This window comes from Gorilla gorilla, chromosome 13, assembly GCF_029281585.2.
Source record: "Gorilla gorilla gorilla isolate KB3781 chromosome 13, NHGRI_mGorGor1-v2.1_pri, whole genome shotgun sequence".
Classification (NCBI taxonomy): domain Eukaryota; kingdom Metazoa; phylum Chordata; class Mammalia; order Primates; family Hominidae; genus Gorilla; species Gorilla gorilla.
This window is the reverse complement of record NC_073237.2, coordinates 93529362-93550785: the sequence shown is the minus strand read 5'-3', so window position 1 is coordinate 93550785 and position 21424 is coordinate 93529362. Positions and strand designations below refer to the sequence as shown.

Sequence of the window (21424 nt, the reverse complement as noted above, 5' to 3'; positions counted from 1 at the left end):
CCTGGGGGAGGAGGTTCTGGAGGAACGCCTGGCTGCTACAGTTCAGGCGTTTGGAAGTTCTTGTGTGCTGGAGATGTGGCTGGGGTTTGTCTCACAGTGGAGGCAAGGAATTGCAACCTTTTTCTATTATGGTACACCTTGAAGGCGAGGTTAATTAAATCCTGTTGTGGGGTTTGAGGGCCGGAATTTAATTTTTGGAGTTTTATTTAATGTCGGGAGCAGACTGGGTAATAAAATGTATTTTGAGAATAAGATGGCCTTTTGACCTTTTAGGGTCTAGGGCTGTAAAGTGTCTTAGGGTTGCTGCCAAACAAGTCATGAACTGGGCTGGATTTTTATATTTGATGAAAAAGAGCCTAAACGCTATCTGATTTGGGATAAAGAAAAAGGAGCATTAACCTTGACTATGCCTTTAGCTCCAGCCACCTTTTTAAGAGTAAATTGCTGGGCAGGAGGGGGAGGGCTAGTCATGGAATGAAACTGTAAGCCGGACCAGGTGTGAGGAGGGGAGGTGATAAAAAGATTATAGGGTGAAGGAGCAGAGGCTGAGGAAGAATTGGGACCTAGCTCGGCCTGGCGAGGAGCAGCCTGGGGAGGAAGGGAGAGGTCAGATGGGTCTGTAGAAAAGGAAGATTAGAAAGACTCAGGGACACTTGGGGTTGGTACTGAGGGGACAGGCGGGAGGGAAAGAAGGAAGATTTGGGACGAGTTGCACTGGGCACAGAGACTAGGACGGGACTGATGTATAAAAGAATGCCTGGACGTCAGGCACCTCAGGCCGTTTGCCTATTTTATGACAAGAATTATTTAGATCTTGCAGGATGGAAAAATTCAAAGTGCCATTTTCTGGCTATTTGGAACTACTGTTGAGTTTGTATTGGGGTCAAGCGGTATTGCAGAAGAAAATAAGGCATTTAGGTTTTAGGTCAGGTGTGAGTTGAAGAGGTTTTAAGTTTTTGAGAACACAGGCTAAGGGAGAAGAAGGAGGAATGGAAGGTGGAAGCTTACCTATAGTGAAGGAGGCAAGCCTAGAGAAAAGAGTAGAGACACGGAGAAGGGGTGGGGGGTTCTTGCCCACCAGAAAAGCAGAGAAGGGGTTGGGGCACAGAAATAAGGGATTGAGGCACAGAGATAAGAGGTCAGGGTGCAGAAGTAAGGGATTGAAGCACAGAGATAAGAGGTTGGGGTGCGGAAATAAGCGATTGGGGGGTTCTTGCCTCCTAGGAAAGCGGGACTTGCTGCTAAGGGTGAAGGAGAAGGGGTTGAGGGGTACTTGCCCCTGCCCCAGGAAAGCGGGACTTGCCGCTAAGGGTGAAGGAGAAGGGGCTGAGGGGTACTTGCCCCTGCCCTAGGAAAGCGGGACTTGCCGCTAAGGGTGAAGGAGAAGGGGATGAGGGGTACTTGCCCTTGCCACTAAGGGTGAAGGACCAAGGCAGGCGTCCCTGCGTGGTGTGACACCCTTGAAACATGAGTGTATAATCAGAGAGGCATCCCTGCAATGATTAAACACCAAGGGAAGGCTGCCTTCCTAGTCCATGATCGGCGCCAGAGTTTTGGGTTCACGGATAAAACATGTCTCTTTTGTCTCTACCAGAAAATGAAAGGAATTGAAATTAAGAGAAGGGAGAGATTGAAGTGTGTCACCAAGATTGAAAGGAGAAAGAGGTTGAGGGATAGTGAGGGAGGTTGGAGAAGAGAGTAAAAAGAGGCCGCTTACCGGATTTGAAATTGGTGAGATGTTTCTTGGGCTGGTCGGTCTGAGGACCTGAGGTCGTAGGTGGATCTTTCTCACAGAGCAAAGAGCAGGAGGACAGGGGATTGATCTCCCAAGGGAGGTCCCCCAATCCGAGTCACGGCACCAAATTTAATGCGTGTCCGTGTGAAGAGACCACCAAACAGGCTTTGTGTGAGCAACATGGCTGTTTATTTCACTTGGGTGCAGGTGGGCTGAGTCCGAAAAGAGAGTCAGCCAAGGGAGATAAAGGTGGGGCCGTTTTATAAGATTTAGGTAGGTAAAGGAAAATTACAGTCAAAGGGGGTTTGTTCTCTGGCGGGTAGGAGTTGGGGTCGCAAGGTGCTCAGTGGGCAGGAGTAGGGGTTGCAAGGTGCTCAGTAGGGGTGCTTTTTGAGCCAGGAAAAGGACTTTCACAAGGTAATGTCATCAGTTAAGGCAAGGACCGGCCATTTACACTTCTTTTGTGGTGGAATGTCATCAGTTAAGGTGGGGCAAGGCATATTCACTTCTTTTGTGATTCTTCAGTTACTTCAGGCCATCTGGGCGTATACGTGCAAGTCACAGGGGATGCGATGGCTTGGCTTAGGCTCAGAGGTCTGACAGATAACACACCTGAAAAATATTTACCATATATATTTTTACTAATATATAAAAATATGTATTCAGATGAAAAGTGTATCTTCATCCTACAGGGAATTTATTCTTTATTATATATATATTACTGATTATATGTATAACAAATTGTATGTATTACTAATATAATGTTATATATATATCAGTTATATATATATATACAGATAAAAAGCACATCTTTATTTTACAGGGAATTCTTTCCAATCAAATCCAAAAGAAAAGAACTCTAAAAGTGAGCAAAGTACTTTTTGCAGATCCACAAGTTACTTATGTACATAGGAAAAATTCCTTAGTGTTTCTCATAAGAGAATTTAAGTTAAAAGAGGAATGAGACTGTTTTCCATCCACAGTGTTTGTGAGAATAAAGAGCAGTGGCACTTACACTGCTGCTTGAAGTTTAACTTGCTGATGACTTTTCAAGTGGATAATTTGGAGATAATTACCACATTTTAAAAATGTATATGCCCTTTACCCATCAATTCCATTGGAATAAAATACCTTCAGAAAATAGAGATACATGCACTTTTTTCCCCAGCATTTATGTTAACAAGAACCCATAGAATGGATATGTGGCCATTGAAGGTGGCAGTAGGTAGAGAAGTATGTTGACGTGTGAAAATGCATTTTGTTACAGCCAGTGAGGAAAAAGAAATCAGTTTCCTTGCACATACACACAAACATACTATGGTCTGGTGTTAGGCAAAACTATGTACAAAATAGGATAAAATTTGTAACTTCTGAGCATTTGTATTTTAAAGTTTTTTGTTCCTTTCTCATGTTTGATTTCTGAAGTGAGCATTTATAAAATTTCTAGTAAAAATTTATTATTAATGGAATAAATTTTGGGAAGAGAGAAATGTGAACCTTGTATAGATAAAAATAATTTCTCACTGTTTTTTATCATTATTATTGTGAGGGTTGTTATCTTGTTTGAACTTTTAGCTTCTTCAGAAGTAAAAAGGGAATCTTTTTATCTGCTTGCAGATTTTATGTATATACTTTATTATGTGTATATGTTTTTCTTATGTATAGATTCATTACATATAGGCAAACAATGATAGATTAATAATTTCATTATGGTTGTAGTCTTATAACAAATAGCAAATATTATTACTATCACAAAAATATTGGTTTATAGAAGTTGTATTTAAAAATATTGAGCTCCCCAACTCTATTCTATCAATCCATTTATTCATCAAACATAACCTGAATATGTTATGTAGCAGACATTTTGCACTATCTCCCAGGACCCTTCCATACTTAAAAACTTTGTTTACCTGTTCTGCCTCAGCAAGATGAGAGATTTAAAATGGGAATAGTAGGACTTAATCTTATTGAAGCTTTTCCTCCCACCTTTCAAGCAAAAGCATTTCTGAAGGTAGAAAACAATAAGAGATAACCTTTAACTGCCCTTTTGAAAATTTATCAGTCTTAAATACTAATATTAATCATTGGAAAGTCTGATTTGCATATATTCTGTAAATCTAAGTGTTCACTAAAATGAGCCATACCTGTTCATCTCAATCATGAGTTTCCTTTAGCTTCACGGTTTTTTTGTTTTGTTTTGTTTTGTTTGAGACAGAGTCTTACTCTGTCGCCTACGCTGGAGTGCAGTGGCGTGATCTCAGCTCACTGCAACCTCTGCTGCCAAGGTTCAAGTGATTATCCTGCCTCAGCCTCCTGAGTAGCTGTGATTACAGGTGCCTGCTACCACGCCCAGCTAATTTTTGTAGTTTTAGTAGAGACGGGGTTTCACCATGTTGGCCAGGCTGGTCTTGAACTCCTGACCTACAGATCCACCCACCTTGGCCTCCCAAAGTGCTGGGATTACAGGCATGAGCCACCGCACCCGGACAGCTTCACATTTTTAAAAATCAGAGTAAGAAGTAATTTGTTTAAAAAATATGTTGTTATTTCAGTGCTCTTTCCCCATGGTACTTTTAGGAATTAAAATGTATTTAAGTGTCAGTTAGATGCCTAGAACTGCCCTAGACCTGCTGTGTATACAGTATTCTACTTACTGTAAGGCCTCATGGATTGTGTGATACCCTACTATTTTCTATATTAAGAAGATGATTTTTAAATGCTACCAATTATAGTTATAAAAAATTATGAATTATAAATACTGTTCCAATATCAGATATTCTGAAATGTGACCTAATCTTTAAATCATCCTGCAAAATAGCAATAATTGTATCATTTTACTTAATTAAAATGTTTTTGTTAAGGAGTAGTAATAGTAATAATTATAACATCTGGCTGAGTGCGTGGCTCACAGCTGTTATTCCAGAACTTTGGAAAGCTGAGGTGGGAAGTTCCCACAATGCTAGGAGTTTGAGACCAGCCTGGGCAACAAAGTGACATTCCTACTCTACAAAAAAATTTTAAAAATTAGCTGATCATGCTGGTGCACTCCTGTGGTCCCAGCTACTCAGGAGGCTGGGCAGGAGGATTGCTTGAGCCTGCGAGTTCCAGGCTGCAGTGAGGCATAAATACACCATTGCACTCCAGCCTGGGCAACAGAGCAAGACTGTCTCAACAAACAAAAATCTAACAATTATTGAGTTGTTGCTTGTTCTGGAAGTGGTTCTAAATGCTTTACATTGAGTCTCATTTAAGCATCACACTGGTGTCTTGTGAGCTAGCTGCTTTGTCATCTTTATTCATGAGGAAGTTCCGGCACAGAAAGGCTAAGCAATAGCTGGTATGTGACTGAGTTCAAAGTGGAACTCAAACCCTAGTTGAACTGAATCCAAACACCAAGCTCATTCTATCCAAATAGGCTGCTGTTTCATTAAGGTAGGGAGCAGTAAGAGCTAATAAATATTGTACTTTCTTCAAAAGAAAATTGTTTGTTTTGAAGGCAGAGGAATAACATGCCATTCAATGTATACAATTACATGAACCATTGTAGGTTTTGAGATACTGCACTACATTTCCTGAAAACTCCTCTCACTCTCTTAGGACTGTTCTACATTTGGCCTCTGCCCATGGCCATGTGGAAGTGGTCACTCTCTTGCTGGGGAGAAGATGCCTGATTGACATCTGTGACAGACTAAACAGGACGTCTTTAATGAAGGTACATAGTAGCCAACTCTTTCAGCATGAAATGCATTTGATTTAAATACATAGAATTAAAATGAATTTTATTATTATTATACTTTAAGTTTTAGGGTACTTGTGCACAATGTGCAAGTTAGTTAACGTATGTATACATGTGCCATGCTGGTGTACTGCACCCATTAACTCGTCATTTAGCATTAGTATATCTCCTAATGCTATCCCTCCCCTCTCCCCCCACCCCACAACAGGCCCTGGTGTGTGATGTTCCCCTTCCTGTGTCCATGTGTTCTCATTGTTCAATTCCCACCTATGAGTGAGAACCTATGCGGTGGGAACCTATTCCCACCTATGCGGTGTTTGGTTTTTCGCCCTTGCGATAGTTTACTGAGAATGATGATTTCCAATTTCATCCATGTCCCTACAAAGGACATGAACCCATCATTTTTTATGGCTGCATAGTATTCCATGGTGTATATGTGCCACATTTTCTTAATCCAGTCTATCATTGTTGGACATTTGGGTTGGTTCCAAGTCTTTGCTATTGTGAATAGTGCCACAGTAAACATACGTGTGCATGTGTCTTTATAGCAGCATGATTTATAATCCTTTGGGTATATACCCAGTAATGGGATGGCTGGATCAAATGGTATTTCTAGTTCTAGATCCCTGAGGAATCGCCACACTGACTTCCACAATGGTTGAACTAGTTTACAGTCCCACCAACAGTGTAAAAGTGTTCCTATTTCTCCACATCCTCTCCAGCACCTGTTGTTTCCTTTCTTTTTAATGATCGCCATTCTAACTGGTGTGAGATGGTATCTCATTGTGGTTTTGATTTGCATTTCTCTGATGGCCAGTGATGGTGAGCATTTTTTCATGTGTTTTTTGGCCGCATAAATGTCTTCTTTTGAGAAGTGTCTGTTCATGTCCTTCACCCACTTTTTGATGGGGTTGTTTGTTTTTTTCTTGTAAATTTGTTTGAGTTCATTGTAGATTCTGGATATTAGCCCTTTGTCAGATGAGTAGGTTGCGAAAATGTTCTCCCATTTTGCAGGTTGCCTGTTCACTCTGATGGTAGTTTCTTTTGCTGTGTAGAAGCTCTTTAGTTTAATTAGATCCCATTTGTCAATTGTGGCTTTTGTTGCCATTGCTTTTGGTGTTTTAGACATGAAGCTCTTGCCCATGCCTATGTCCTGAATGGTAATGCCTAGATTTTCTTCTAGGGTTTTTATGGTTTCAGGTCTAACATTTAAGTCTTTAATCCATCTTGAATTAATTTTTGTATAAGGTATAAGGAAGGGATCCAGTTTCAGCTTTCTACATATGGCTAGCCAGTTTTCCCAGCACCATTTATTAAATAGGGAATCCTTTCCCCATTGCTTGTTTTTCTCAGGTTTGTCAAAGATTAGATAGTTGTAGATATGCGGCACTATTTGTGAGGGCTCTGTTTTGTTCCATTGATCTATATCTCTGTTTTGGTACCAGTACCATGCTGTTTTGGTTACTGTAGCCTTGTAGTATAGTTTGAAGTCAGGTAGTGTGATGCCTCCAGCTTTGTTCTTTTGGCTTAGGATTGACTTGGCGACGCAGGCTCTTTTTTGGTTCCATATGAACTTTAAAATAGTTTTTTCCAATTCTGTGAAGAAAGTCATTGGTAGCTCAATGGGGATGGCATTGAATCTGTAAATTACCTTGGGCAGTATGGCCATTTTCACGATATTGATTCTTCCTACCCATGAGCATGGAATGTTCTTCCATTTGTTTGTATCCTCTTTTATTTCCTTGAGCAGTGGTTTGTAGTTCTCCTTGAAGAGGTCCTTCACATCCCTTGTAAGTTGGATTCCTAGGTATTTTATTCTCTTTGAAGCAATTGTGAATGGGAGTTCACTCATGATTTGGCTCTCTGTTTGTCTGTTATTGGTGTATAAGAATGCTTGTGATTTTTGTACATTGATTTTGTATCCTGAGACTTTGCTGAAGTTGCTTATCAGCTTAAGGAGATTTTGGGCTGAGACAGTGGGGTTTTCTAGATATACAATCATGTCCTCTGCAAACAGGGACAATTTGACTTCCTGTTTTCCTAACTGAATACCCTTTATTTCCTTCTCCTGCCTAATTGCCCTGGGCAGTACTTCCAACACTATGTTGAATAGGAGTGGTGAGAGAGGGCATCCCTGTCTTGTGCCAGTTTTCAAAGGGAATGCTTCCAGTTTTTGCCCATTCAGTATGATATTGGCTGTGGGTTTGTCATAGATAGCTCTTATTATTTTGAGATACGCCCCATCAGTACCTAATTTATTGAGAGTTTTTAGCATGAAAGTTGTTGAATTTTGTCAAAGGCGTTTTCTGCATCTATTGAGATAATCATGTGGTTTTTGTCTTTGGTTCTGTTTATATGCTGGATTACATTTATTGATTTGCGTATATTGAACCAGCCTTGCATCCCAGGGATGAAGCCCACTTGATCATGGTGGATAAGCTTTTTGATGTGCTGCTGGATTCGGTTTGCCAGTATTTTATTGAGGATTTTTGCATCAATGTTCATCAAGGATATTGGTCTAAAATTCTCTGTTTTGGTTGTGTCTCTGCCCGGCTTTGGTATCAGGATGATGCTGGCCTCATAAAATGAGTTAGGGAGGATTCCCTCTTTTTCTATTGACTGGAATAGTTTCAGAAGGAATGGTACCAGTTCCTCCTTGTACCTCTGGTAGAATTTGGCTGTGAATTCATCTGGTCCTGGACTCTTTTTGGTTGGTAAGCCATTGATTATTGCCACAATTTCAGGGCCTGTTATTGGTCTATTCAGAGATTCAGCTTCTTACTGGTTTAGTCTTGGGAGGGTGTATGTGTCGAGGAATATATCCATTTCTTCTAGATTTTCTAGTTTGTTTGTGTAGAGGTGTTTGTAGTATTCTCTGATGGTAGTTTGTATTTCTGTGTGATCGGTGATGATGTCCCCTTTATCATTTTTTATTGCGTCTATTTGATTCTTCTCTCTTTTCTTCTTTATTAGTCTTGCTAGCGGTCTATCAATTTTGTTGATCCTTTCAAAAAACCAGCTCCTGGATTCATTAATTTTTTGAAGGGGTTTTTTTTTTTTGTCTCTATTTCCTTCAGTTCTGCTCTGATTTTAGTTATTTCTTGCCTTCTGCCAGCTTTTGAATGTGTTTGCTGTTGCTTTTCTAGTTCTTTTAATTGTGATGTTAGGGTGTCAATTTTGGATCTTTCCTGCTTTCTCTTGTGGGCATTTAGTGCTATAAATTTCCCTCTACACACTGCTTTGAATGTGTCCCAGAGATTCTGGTATGTTGTGTCTTTGTTCTCGTTGGTCTCAAAGAACATCTTTATTTCTGCCTTCATTTCGTTATGTACCCAGTAGTCATTCAGGAGCAGGTTGTTCAGTTTCCATGTAGTTGAGCAGTTTTGAGTGAGTTTCTTAATCCTGAGTTCTAGTTTGATTGCACTGTGGTCTGAGAGACAGTTTTTTATAATTTCTGTTCTTTTACATTTGCTGAGGAGAGCTTTACTTCCACCTATGTGGTCAATTTTGGAGTAGGTGTGGTGTGGTGCTGAAAAAAATGTATATTCTGTTGATTTGGGGTGGAGAGTTCTGTAGATGCCTATTAGGTCCACTTGGTGCAGAGCTGAGTTCAATTCCTGGGTATCCTTGTTAACTTTCTGTCTTGTTGATCTGTCTAATGTTGACAGTGGGGTGTTAAAGTCTCCCATTATTATTGTATGGGAGTCTAAGTCTGTTCATAGGTCACTCAGGACTTGCTTTATGAATCTGGGTGCTTCTGTATTGGGTACATATATATTTAGGATAGTTAGCTCTTCTTGTTGAATTGATCCCTTTACCATTATGTAATGGCCTTTTTGTCTCTTTTGATCTTTGTTGGTTTAAAGTCTATTTTATCAGAGACTAGGATTGCAACCCCTGCCTTTTTTTGTTTTCCATTTGCTTGGTAGATCTTCCTCCATCCTTTTATTTTGAGCCTATGTGTGTCTCTGCATGTGAGATGGGTTTCCTGAATACAGCACACTGATGGGTCTTGACTCTTTATCCAACTTGCCAGTCTGTGTCATTTAATTGGAGCATTTAGTCCATTTACATTTAAAGTTAATATTGTTATGTGTGAATTTGATCCTGTCATTATGATGTTAGCTGGTTATTTTGCTCGTTAGTTGATGCAGTTTCTTCCTAGCCTCGATGGTCTTTACAATTTTGCATGTTTTTGCAGTGGCTGGTACCGGTTGTTCCTTCCCATGTTTAGTGCTTCCTTCAGGAGCTCTTTTAGGGCAGGCCTGGTGGTGACAAAATCTCTCAGCATTTGCTTGTCTGTAAAGGATTTTATTTCTCCTTCACTTATGAAGCTTAGTTTGGCTGGATATGAAATTCTGGGTTGAAAATTCTTTAAGAATGTTGAATATTGGCCCCCACTCTCTTCTGGCTTGTAGAGTTTCTGCCAAGAGATCCGCTGTTAGTCTGATGGGCTTCCCTTTGTGGGTAACCTGACCTTTCTCTCTGGCTGCCCTTAACATTTTTTCCTTCATTTCAACTTTGGTGAATCTGACAATTATGTGTCTTGAGTTGCTCTTCTGGAGGAGTATCTTTGTGGCGTTCTCTGTATTTCCTGAATTTGAATATTGGCCTGCCTTGCTAGATTGGGGAAGTTCTCCTGGGTAATATCCTGCAGAGTGTTTTCCAGCTTGGTTCCATTCTCCCTGTCACTTTCAGGTACGCCAATCAGACATAGATTTGGTCTTTCACATAGTCCCATATTCCTTGGAGGCTTTGTTCATTTCTTTTTATTCTTTTTTCTCTAAACTTCCCTTCTCACTTCATTTCATTCATTTCATCTTCCATCACTGATACCCTTTCTTCAAGTTGATCACATCGGCTCCTGAGGCTTCTGCATTCTTCACATAGTTCTCGAGCCTTGGCTTTCAGCTCCGTCAGCTCCTTTAAGCACTTCTCTGTATTGGTTATTCTAGTTATACATTCATCTAAATTTTTTTTAAAGTTTTTAACTTCTTTGCCTTTGGTTTGAATTTCCTCCTGTAGCTTGGAGTAGTTTGATCGTCTGAAGCCTTCTTCTCTCAACTTGTCAAAGTCATTCTCCGTCCAGCTTTGTTCAGTTACTGGTGAGGAACTGTGTTACTTTGCAGGAGGAGAGGCAATCTGCTTTTTAGAGTTTCCAGTTTTGCTGCTCTGTTTTTTTCCCCATCTTTGTGGTTTTATCTACTTTTGGTCTTTGATGATGGTGATGTACAGATGGGTTTTTGGTGTGGATGTCCTTTCTGTGTGTTAGTTTGCCTTCTAACAGACAGGACCCTCAGCTGCAGGTCTGGTGGAGTTTGCTAGAGGTCCACTCCAGACCATGTTTGCCTGGGTATCAGCAGCGGTGGCTGCAGAACAGCGGATTTTCATGAACTGCGAATGCTGCTGTCTGATCATTCCTCTGGAAGTTTTGTCTCAGAGGAATATTCGGCCGTGTGAGGTGTCAGTCTGCCCCTACTGGGGGGTGCCTCCCAGTTAGGCTGCTTGGGGGTCAGGGGTCAGGGACCCACTTGAGGAGGCAGTCTGCCTGTTCTGAGATCTCCAGCTGTGTGCTGGGAGAACCACTGCTCTCTTCAAAGCTGTCAGACAGGAACATTTAAGTCTGCAGAGGTTACTGCTGTCTTTTTGTCTGTGCCCTGCCCCCAGAGGTGGAGGCTACAGAGGCAGGCAGGCCTCCTTGAGCTGTGGCGGGCTCCACCCAGTTCGAGCTTCCCGGCTGCTTTGTTTACCTAAGCAAGACTGGGCAATGGCGGGTGCCCCTCCCCCGGCCTCGCTGCTGCCTTGCAGTTTGATCTCAGACTGCTGTGCTAGAAATCAGCGAGACTCCGTGGGCATAGGTCCCTCTAAGCCAAATGCAGGATATAATCTCCTGGTGCACCTTTTTTTAAGCCGATCGGAAAAGTGCAGTATTAGGGTGGGAGTGACCCGATTTTCCAGGTGCCATCTGTCACCCTTTTCTTTGACTAGGAAAGGGAACTCCCTGACCCCTTGTGCTTCCCGAGTGAGGCAATGCCTCGCCCTGCTTCGGCTCGTGCTCGGTGTGCTGCACCCACTGTCTGGCACTCCCTAGTGAGATGAACCCCGTACCTCAGATGGAAATGCAGAAATCACCCGTCTTCTGCGTCGCTCATGCTGGGAGCTGTAGACTGGAGCTGTTCCTATTCAGCCATCTTGGCTCTTCCACCAAATTAAAATGAATTTGACTCATTTAAATATAGCTAGTTGGTGGAACCTGTGGAATATGTATTTTGAATTATTAGAATTTATAGTCTAATTTTTTATCTAACACTGATAGGCTGTACACTGCCAGGAAGAGGCTTGTGCCATTATTCTCCTGGAACATGGTGCCAATCCAAACATTAAGGATATCTACAGCAACACTGCTCTCTATTATGCTGTATATAATAAGGGGACTTCACTGGCAGAAAAACTGCTTTCCCACCATGCTAATATTAAAGCACTAAACAAGGTACAGATCAATCAACTTTCTTTTCAAAATGTTTGTTTTAACATTGACATAGGTAAGAGTCAGTTTTTCATATTTGGAACTCAAGTTTTCCTGAATGAAAATGTTTTGAAATAACTTAATTGTCTAAAATTTTACTTTAAATATTGATACTTTTAAAGAAGCATTAGAGGGCACAGCTATTTTAGTGCACTTATGGGAAGTATTTGTGAATTTGTTAAGGTAAAACTTCTTTTCAAGTATTTGTTTCCTACCCCAGGTGTATTTTTTTTCTAATTAGTGTAAAAACATCACAGGAAAAAAATTGCCCTGGAAATAGGCTTTATCTTAAAACTCAAAACTAAAACAACTTACAATAAATGGAAGTCTTGCTGCTGCTGACAGTCTTCTAACAAAATGGATGTATCTTTCATGGGCAAGGTTTAAGAGGGAAAAATAGGAAGGGAAAAGGAGAGCAATCAAAAACATGCAGGTCACTTGGAAATTAGGTAATGAGGGAAAATGCCAAGAAGAGGTTTTGTTTTTTAGTTTGTTGTTTTTCCAGTTTATGTATTGAGACAAAACACTCTTCAGCTTTGGGGTAATCATTTTTGGTTTGGTAAAAAGAGTGACTGAAACTTGCCTAAAGATTAATTTTTAGAGGACTCTGAGGAAACCAGATTGGCAGTGAATATACAGTGATGAAGTGAGAAACACTTCAGCAAAGGGTGGAACAAATTAGTAACTGACTTACTACACATCCTGGCAAAAACAGCCACTTAGCTAAGAGTCTAAACTCTCCTTTCAAATCTAGAATATCTTGGTGGGAAGGTGGGAGATGAGCAGCTTATAAATAGCAAAATCAACTGGGATTTTGAGTTTACTTGTCCCTGTTATACCCACACCCAGGAAAATTCACTGGTGTTTTAATACATAACTCTATCTCATACTCTTCTCTCTGGCCACATCCCAAGCTAATAAAGGATATTGGCTGTGTGGGTGAGAGATGAAACTGAAGTGATTGTCTGCTGCAGTAATTCTCAGCTAGAATTGCGCATTACAGTGACCTGGGGAGATTTTGTTAAAAGTCTACAAGTGTAGGCTTTCCCCTGAGGATTTTGATGTAATAGATCTAATAAGTTCTGAACATGTATGGTTAAAAATATTTTCCTGAAGCCATGCACAGTGCCATGTTCCTGTAGTCCAGCTACTCAGGAGGCTGAGGTGGGAGGATTACTTGAGCCTAGGAGTTTGAGTCCAGCCTGAGGTGGGCAGATCACGAGGTCAGGAGATGGAGACCATCCTGGCTAACACGATGAAACCCCATCTCTACCAAAAATACATAGTAAGACTCTTGTCTCTTACAACAACAAGAGCAAAAAAAACAAAACAAAAAACAAAAAACAAAAAAAAACCTCAGTGTTCGAATACACTCCTGATTAAGAAGCACAGAATAGATAAGTGCAGTATATAAATTCCCGTATCTCAAAGACATAAGAAATCTCTAAAAGAGTTGGCATTTGATAGGTGCTACTTTCTTCAAAGTTCTCTTTTCCAATAACATTAACCTGACTTATCTGTCTTTCTCTACGTTTGTGACTGGGAAGTGAAAGGAAATATCACTGGCAATATCTCTCAGCTTACAGAATAACACCTTTTGCTTCCCACCATGAATCATTCACTGCCCACCATGAATCATTCACTGCCATTCAGAAAGTTTTTAGCAATTTACTTGTGGGTAATCTTTCAACAAGTAGAGACTGACCCTTTTCACAATTTCATGTTCCTTTGTCACCATTCAAGCGATTATGTGTCAACAAGTGTTCATTACAAGTGAAATTTTCTCAATTAGATCAGTAGCAAATCTTGAACCTTTTTTTTTCAGTTGCAGTTGTATTAGGGACTATCTCAGTATGTCTATTAAGTTTATAGAGCTTTGGCATTATCAGGATGTCAGTTTTAAACACTGAAATCCTTGAAGTCAGTGAGAATACAATAGGAATTCTTTTAATAATTTAGTTTCAGCATTCCTATGAACTAATTATCTATTTGGTTAACAATCTGGGAAAATTATATACACATAGATTGCAAGTGAATAAATGTTGGGAAAATTCTTGAGGTGGGTATTATGAGTGTTAACAGCAATTTTTATTATTTATATATCAGGGCCTAAGTTTTTTTATTAAACATATGATACTAGAGAAAGAAAAAGTTCCACATGCAAGTACTTGGTTTATACACAATCATTTAGCAACACATTCGTAGCAAATATAAAAACACAAGGGCTATAGTCTAAATGTGGCATATAGATTTGTTCTTTGCCTCTTTGAATTGAGTCAACATGTAAACTTCAGTGGACTCATGCAGAAATCTGGACCTCAGGCTTAAGAGTCAAATCTGGTGTCCCCTGAACCGCATCACTGCTTGGTCTGCTGCACAGAGGTTGCCCTGTGTAGGAGGCACATATTCTCCAGTTTGCTACTGTGTCCACCTGAGTACTTCACTTACTTAGGTAACCTCCTTCATCCTTATAAGTATTTGAGTTTACAACTCCTTTTTTATCGTATGTTTTCATGAAGAATTCAAGGTTTTCAAGACACCATATATTGGTTCATAATATATAGTCTATAGTTTATATAAGTCCCTCAATTATAGAGTTGAATTTTAGAATTCAGAAGTTTTTTTAACTCTTTTTTTATATCTATACCACAAATAGTCATCTGCTCATAAGAATGCTTAGAAGCCTTTTTAGGTTATTCCTGCTGAGAAGTGGATAGATTATGAATATTGCAGACATTATATCTTTCTTCTCAGCAATGTCCCTTAAAAATAAAAGTGATGGCTGGGTGCGATGGCTCATGCCTGTAATCCCAGCACTTTGGGAGGCCAAGGCAGACAGATCACAAGGTCAGGAAATGGAGATCATCCTGGCTAACACAGTGAAACCCCGTCTGTACTAAAAATACAAAAAATTAGCCGGGTGTGGTGGCAGGCACCTGCAGTTCCAGCTACTTGGGAGGCTGAGGCAAGAGAATGGCATGAACTCAGGAGGTGGAGTTTGCAGTGAGTGGAGATCATGCCACTGCACTCCAGCCTGGGTGACAGTGTGAGACCCCATTTCAAAAGAAAAAAAAAAGAAAAAAATGCAAGTGACTTACTGGCTTTTATTATGCTAGAAATAAGCCCTATACATCAGTATTAGAACTTTTTTTGATAAGCCATTGTATTTTTATTTCTGATTTATATTTTGCCTAAAGTAAAAAAAAAATGTTAAATAGCAATTTAAATGGAAATCAATACAAATGGATTTAAAAAGTAAAGTTGCATTAGCATCCCAGGATTATCATTATAATTGAGAATAGAATTTCTTACTGAGCTTTGCTTTTTAATATTTATTTTCAAAAATTTTTAACTGGTCTGTCTTACACAGAACATACTGAGCTTTCTAATCGTTAAGATAAAAATCTATCTTCTTGTATTAGGAAAAATCCCATGGACTATTTAATAATAAGGAAAATAAGTGATTTTGAAGCCAATCTCTCTTAATTCAGAGCTCATTTCCTTAGTGGCCCCTTTGGATCAGGAGTGCCTGACATTGGCATCCTGACACCATTGATAGAAGTAAATCAAGCAAGTTTGTGCCACCCAGAGGAAACTCTCACTTGTATTGGGAAGCTCTGGCAACTGTATCCCTGAAACTCTAGTTCCTAAAATGTTAATGTTTGCCACAAAAAGTATTGTCAAATTGAGATTAGGCAAAGTTCAAGGGATTTCTAGATTGTTGGCCATGTAATACAGTTTTGTAATACTTCTCAAATGCAGATGATCATGGAATCTTTTTGTTGGGGTACAGTTCTTCTGGTAAAACAAATATTCTTTGAAATATAGTTTAAGAAACACGGCTCTAGAGATAATAATTTAGATCATTAATTTATTTTAAAAACTTAAAGCATTCACTACTATGTCTTAGGTTTTAGGGTTATAGAGAAAAAAGATACAGCCCTTGCCCTCGAGAAGCTCTTGGTTTCAGTGGGAAACAATGAAATAATTACAATGTACTGTGCTAAATGCTGAGACAGAAGCAAGGATTTTTGGGACTGGTAAAAAAGGGAGTTTTGGAGATGACCGAAGTTAATGTGGGGAGGCAGAGGAGGGGTGTTCACAAGACAGTGTGTGGGAAAGCACAGAGGAGTGAAAAGGACGGGACTGCTTTGCATTTACTTTCTCTCTATATTGCATGTTTAAGTTCATAGCATCTTATAGAAGATTTTTAGTTCAGTTGAGAAATACATAATTTTGTGAATTATAAATTGTTTTTGCTTTTTACAGGAGGGAAACACTCCACTTTTGTTTGCTATAAATTCTGGGAGACAGCATATGGTGGAATTTTTATTGAAGAACCAGGCAAATATACATGCCGTTGACAATTTCAGAAGTTACAATAGTTTTTGTTTTTGGTTTTTTTTTTTTTTCCTAAAAACCTGAGTGTTCTAGAGTGGTAAGAGTCACTCAAGTCAGAACTGTTAATAAGATTAAACTTATAATTATTGGCATATAGTAAAAAATAACACAAATAATCAGTTAGGTAGAAAAGCAGTTATTTGGACTGAGCAACATAAAAAACAGTATATAGTAGGATTCATCTTCTCTTATAGACTGTTATTTGTAATTTAATGTTTTTGGTCCTGTAATCTTATATTAGCTAAAGGGGTTTTGTATTTTATTAATTTTATAAAGTGTAGACTTTAACTTTCAGTTTACAACTACTACTATTACCATTATCATTATTATTATTATTGTTGTTGTTGTTGCTGTTGTTTTCAGTATGCAGATAGCTCTTACTTATTTGATCCCTAGCTGACTTTGAATTACAATATATCAGACTAGGAAAGCAATGGGAAAATCTTCATCTAAATCTTTGCCTACTTTAGATAAGTGACCTCAGCACAGTTTCTTGGCCATCAAAGGACTATAAATTAGCAACTTGTATTATGTCATACCCCAATGGGACAAGAAGCTTGCTTGTTGTCCCTACCTTTTAGTCTTGGTGGTAATTTACCAAGATGAACACTTGAGCACCCAAGATGCTTAGACACATAAGCTAGTACATGTAAATGGTTATTATGTCTATCCTGACAGGCAAGATATGAAATTGGTAAAATGTATCCAATTTGCCAATTAAATATCTTTATTAAAGTTCTTAAGTGCTGTTATTTCTTTATTATTTTAGAACAGCCCTCATGCTTGCAGTACGGCATAGCTCGTCAAGTATCATCAGCCTCCTCCTTCAACAAAATATAAATATCTTTTCTCAAGACATGTTTGGCCAAATGGCCGAGGATTATGCTGTTTGTTGTGATTTGAGAAGGTATGTGCTTATATTAAAAGACCAGTTAATACTAAATTAAGGTTTAAAATAATTACAACTATTGCATCTTATATATTAGGTGACAGTTCATAATTTGGTTGAGGTAGTTTGGAATGGCAACAAGTTAGTCCACTTTTTAGCCAGAAATCAAACAGATATCTAGACTAGTTAGAAGTAGCAATGAGTGCAAGATTCTTTCTGGACTTTTAGAGACCTTTATCCCTAGGGATCTCAGTGTTGTTCATTTTATTCCAAGTATAACCCTTATATGTGAGATAGAAATAATGTCACATCTTTTACTTTTTCTTTCTTTCTTTCTTTTTTGTTTTTTGAGACAACGTCTCACTATGTTACTCATGTTCCTGAGCTCAGGTGATTCTCCTGCCTCGGCCTCACAAACTGCTAGCCATCATGCCTGGCCTGACTTTTCTGATTAGTTATTGGGTCTTGAAATGTCCACTTTAGCAGAAAATCTTGTATTATCCCCTGAGGCTATCTCCTATGCCTTCCTCCTTTGAATTTTTTAAAAAGCTAAGGGGTTCCCTAAGCCCAAGGAAGACAATCTTGCTTTAGAAGTCAGAAGAAGGGGGGAAAAGGCCATTCTAATCATTCTGTTGTTTCCATTGATTCACTTACTGTATTGCTGCCATTGTAACTGGTCCTGCAATCTGGTAATGATTGACTTTTGCCACCAGGATGCCCTTACTGATTCAGATCCATCACTCTTCATGGTGACTCATACACAGAGTCCACAGCTACAGTGTTTTGTTTTGTTTTTTTTTTTTGAGACGGAGTCTTGCTCAGTCGCCCAGCCTGGAGTGCAGTGGCGCAATCTCAGCTCACTGTAAGCTCCCCCTCCCAGGTTCACGCCATCCTCCTGCCTCAGCCTCCCAAGTAACTGGGACTACAGGCACCCGCCATCATCCCTGGCTAATTTTTTTTGTATTTTTAGTAGAGACGGGGTTTCACCATGTTAGCCAGGATGGTCTCAATCTCCTGACCTCATGATCCACCCGTCTCAGCCTCCCAAAGAACTGTGATTACAGGCATGAGCCACCGCACCCAGCCCACAGCTACAGTGTTTTTTAGTTCATGTACAATAGGCTCAGCCATTGTTCCCAGCACCCTGCTCTGGCAGCGAAGCCTCCTGGCTCTAGCCACACACATAGTGAGTAAATTGACCTTCCCCCAACATTAAAAATCTTATTTGTAGCCCACCTCTTGGCTAGGCTTAGCCTATACCTTCATGGTATGTTATCCTTTGAGACCAGTGTCCATTTTCTCTAGCAAATATTAATTGGGATTTTACTCAACAGTTAGGGATGTTCAAATAATGTTGCAGGAAGAGAGAAGAGGTCCCTTTGCCTTTTGTTATCACATCTGTACCTTGAGGCTTTTTTCTGACCTGTGTAGCAGCTTTTGTTAGATAGCAAAAGGTTCCACATTATCCTTCAATAGAGTAATGGGCACCTTGGAGTTGGCCCCTCAAGTAATGTGTTTCCATAATAATGAAAATGTCTCAGGCTACTTGCATCTCTACCTCAAGTATTTAAAATATTTTAAAATTTTACCTCATAGAAGTCATTCAATAGAATTCTCTGTATCTAAAGTAGGTAATTTGGATTTAACAGAGCTAAGCCTTACCCATGACTCATCAGTATCCATGTATAAAACAGGGCTTTATACTTGTTTCGGCAGCACATATTCTGAAATTGGATCAATACAGAACAGATAAGCATGCCTGCTGCCTAAGGAGGGCACGCAAATTCAGAAAACATTCCACATATTGCACCCCCAGAAGGTCATTTGACTATTTGTTACCTAGCTTCTAGGAAACAATGTGAGTCAAACCAAAATGGGAGACACTCGAGATGGAAATTGTTATTATGATCATTATAAAAGTATTCATGTAAGGTGATCTGTGAAATGAGAACAGAGCTGAGTAGCACATGGGACGTTACATGCAAATATGTTGTTAGTACATGACTTGGAAATGAGGAAACATCAACTTGCATCTCTTTCATGGAACTGAAAAACAATACAAGCAGGGCTTTGTCTTGTATGTCAGTCGGAGAGGACCAAGAAGATGCAGCCTCTAACACAGACCTGCTGGCTCTGAGTTTGAGGAGGTAGAGAAGGAATGGTAGTTGTCCCAGCCAGGTTTTGACACCTATTAGTTTTCTGCCCTTGGTGTGATTGATGAGCTCAGTAATAGGGGACAATTAGGTTATATGTTTTAATGAGATAATAATATATTTATATATAAATTTAGTTACAAGTTATGAACTAGCTAAAATGCTCTGAACTACAAGCCACAATGAATAGAACTAATATAACCAAAATTAGCACATTCTCTGAAAACCATGACATTCAAATATTAGAACCTATGGAAAAACACTCATCAGGTTTTATTTGAGATTCCAAAATGGTTTCAGCAATGCAGTTCAAGAATAAATTTTTCCATTGCTTTACTGTTTCTCTGAACATTTAAACATGTTATCTCATTACATCCTCCTAACGACCTAGTGAAGTCAAGTAGTAAAATCTTTATTTTTTGGAAGAAGCCATGGAGCCTAAGAGAAGCAACTGGTCTGAAAATAAAATACCTATTGGTTACAGAGCGAGGACTTACTCTGAATGCAGGACAGTTTCCAGACTGTTAAGCTAGCTAACTAGAATTAATTTACTGAGCTATGCTTTTCTCAGTTTATGAGTACTTCCTGTTTTTCTTCTTTAATTAGAAGCTTAATAAGTTTATAGAGCTTAAAATTTTAAAGTGTATTGGACATTAGAGTTCTGATATTAGCTCTGATATTGTCTGAAATGCTTTAAGAATTTAATCTGTTTGGTAAAGATTTTTCATATCACTATTAAAATACTAATTTTATTTATTACATTTATTATGCATAGCATTCAACAACAAATTTTGGAACATAAAAATAAGATACTTAAAAATCATCTTTGAAATGACAATCAAGGTAAGACTTCTGATAGTAAATTTCTGATTTCCCTTGGTGATCTTACTGATTTTAAAAAAGCAAAATTACAGGCCAGGCATGGTGGCTCACATGTGTAATCCCAGCACTTTGGGAGGCTGAGGCGGGTGGATCACCTGAGGTCAGGATTTTGAGACCAGCCTGGCTAACATGGTGAAACCCCATGTCTACTCAAAATACAAAAATTAGCTGGGTGTCATGGCGGGCGCCTGTAATCCCAGCTACTCGGGAGGCTGAGGCAGGAGAATCACTTGAACCCGGGAAGTGGAGGTTGCAGTGAGCTGAGATTGCACCACTGCACTCCAGCCTGGATGGAAAAGCAAGACTCTATCTCCAAAGAAAACAAAAAAAGTAAGATTACATATTTTTAATCATAAAAGTGCAGTTTAAAATATATATGTTTATATATAAATTTTTAAAAATTTCTTTAGTTTAGAATTCAGAGTTATTTAAGAAGTTAGTTGTAGCTAATTCTCAGTCTCAAACAGTATTGTCTGAAAAAATTCATTTACCTACTTATGATCCCTGAAATTCTACATATTTTTGTATTAATATAAATAAGAAATTAGATTAAGTTAATATGTTGCATTTTCCTCTATACATTGTTACAAATTGGACTTGTTATGCAAATGGATCTTCTATTTAATTTTTATAGTAAATGGTTTGCATTTAGTAAATAAATGTTAATTACAGTTGATTCTTGAATATTGTGGGGGTTAGGGACTCTGATCCCTGTGGAGTTGAAAATCTGAGTATAACTTCAACTCCTTCCAAATGTAACTACTAATAACCTACCATTGACTGGAAACTTTAGTGATAACATAAACAGTCAGTGAACACGTATTTGTATGTGTTGCATTATTACATACTATGCTTTTAGAATAAAGTAAGCTAGAGAAATGAAGCTGTTATAAAGAAAATCATAGAAAATCAAAAAATATACTTACTATCCATAAACGTAAGTGAATCCTCCCAAAGGTCTTCATCTTTAACATCTTCAGGTTGATTAGGCTGAGGAGGAAGAAAATGGTTGGTTTTGCTGTCTCTGAGTTGCAGAAGCAGAAGAAAAATCTGCATATAAGTGGACCCTTGCAGTTCAAACTCTTGTTGTTCAAGAGTCAAC

At 39.0% G+C, this 21424-nt stretch overlaps 1 protein-coding gene and 1 non-coding gene across 2 annotated transcripts in view; both read left to right on the top strand.

Moving 5' to 3' along the window:
* LOC101147259 (ankyrin repeat domain-containing protein 18B-like) overlaps positions 1-21424 on the top strand; it is a 66288-nt gene that overhangs the window by 4226 nt on the left and 40638 nt on the right. The window contains 5 exon segments of the mRNA XM_063696606.1: positions 5333-5447; positions 11788-11961; positions 16267-16372; positions 17143-17305; positions 20216-20283. Coding sequence (XP_063552676.1) covers positions 5333-5447; positions 11788-11961; positions 16267-16372; positions 17143-17305; positions 20216-20283 — 626 coding nt within the window.
* Positions 18992-19094, top strand: LOC115935881 (U6 spliceosomal RNA). The gene has a single exon (XR_004071476.1). It is a non-coding gene; the product is annotated as a U6 spliceosomal RNA (small nuclear RNA).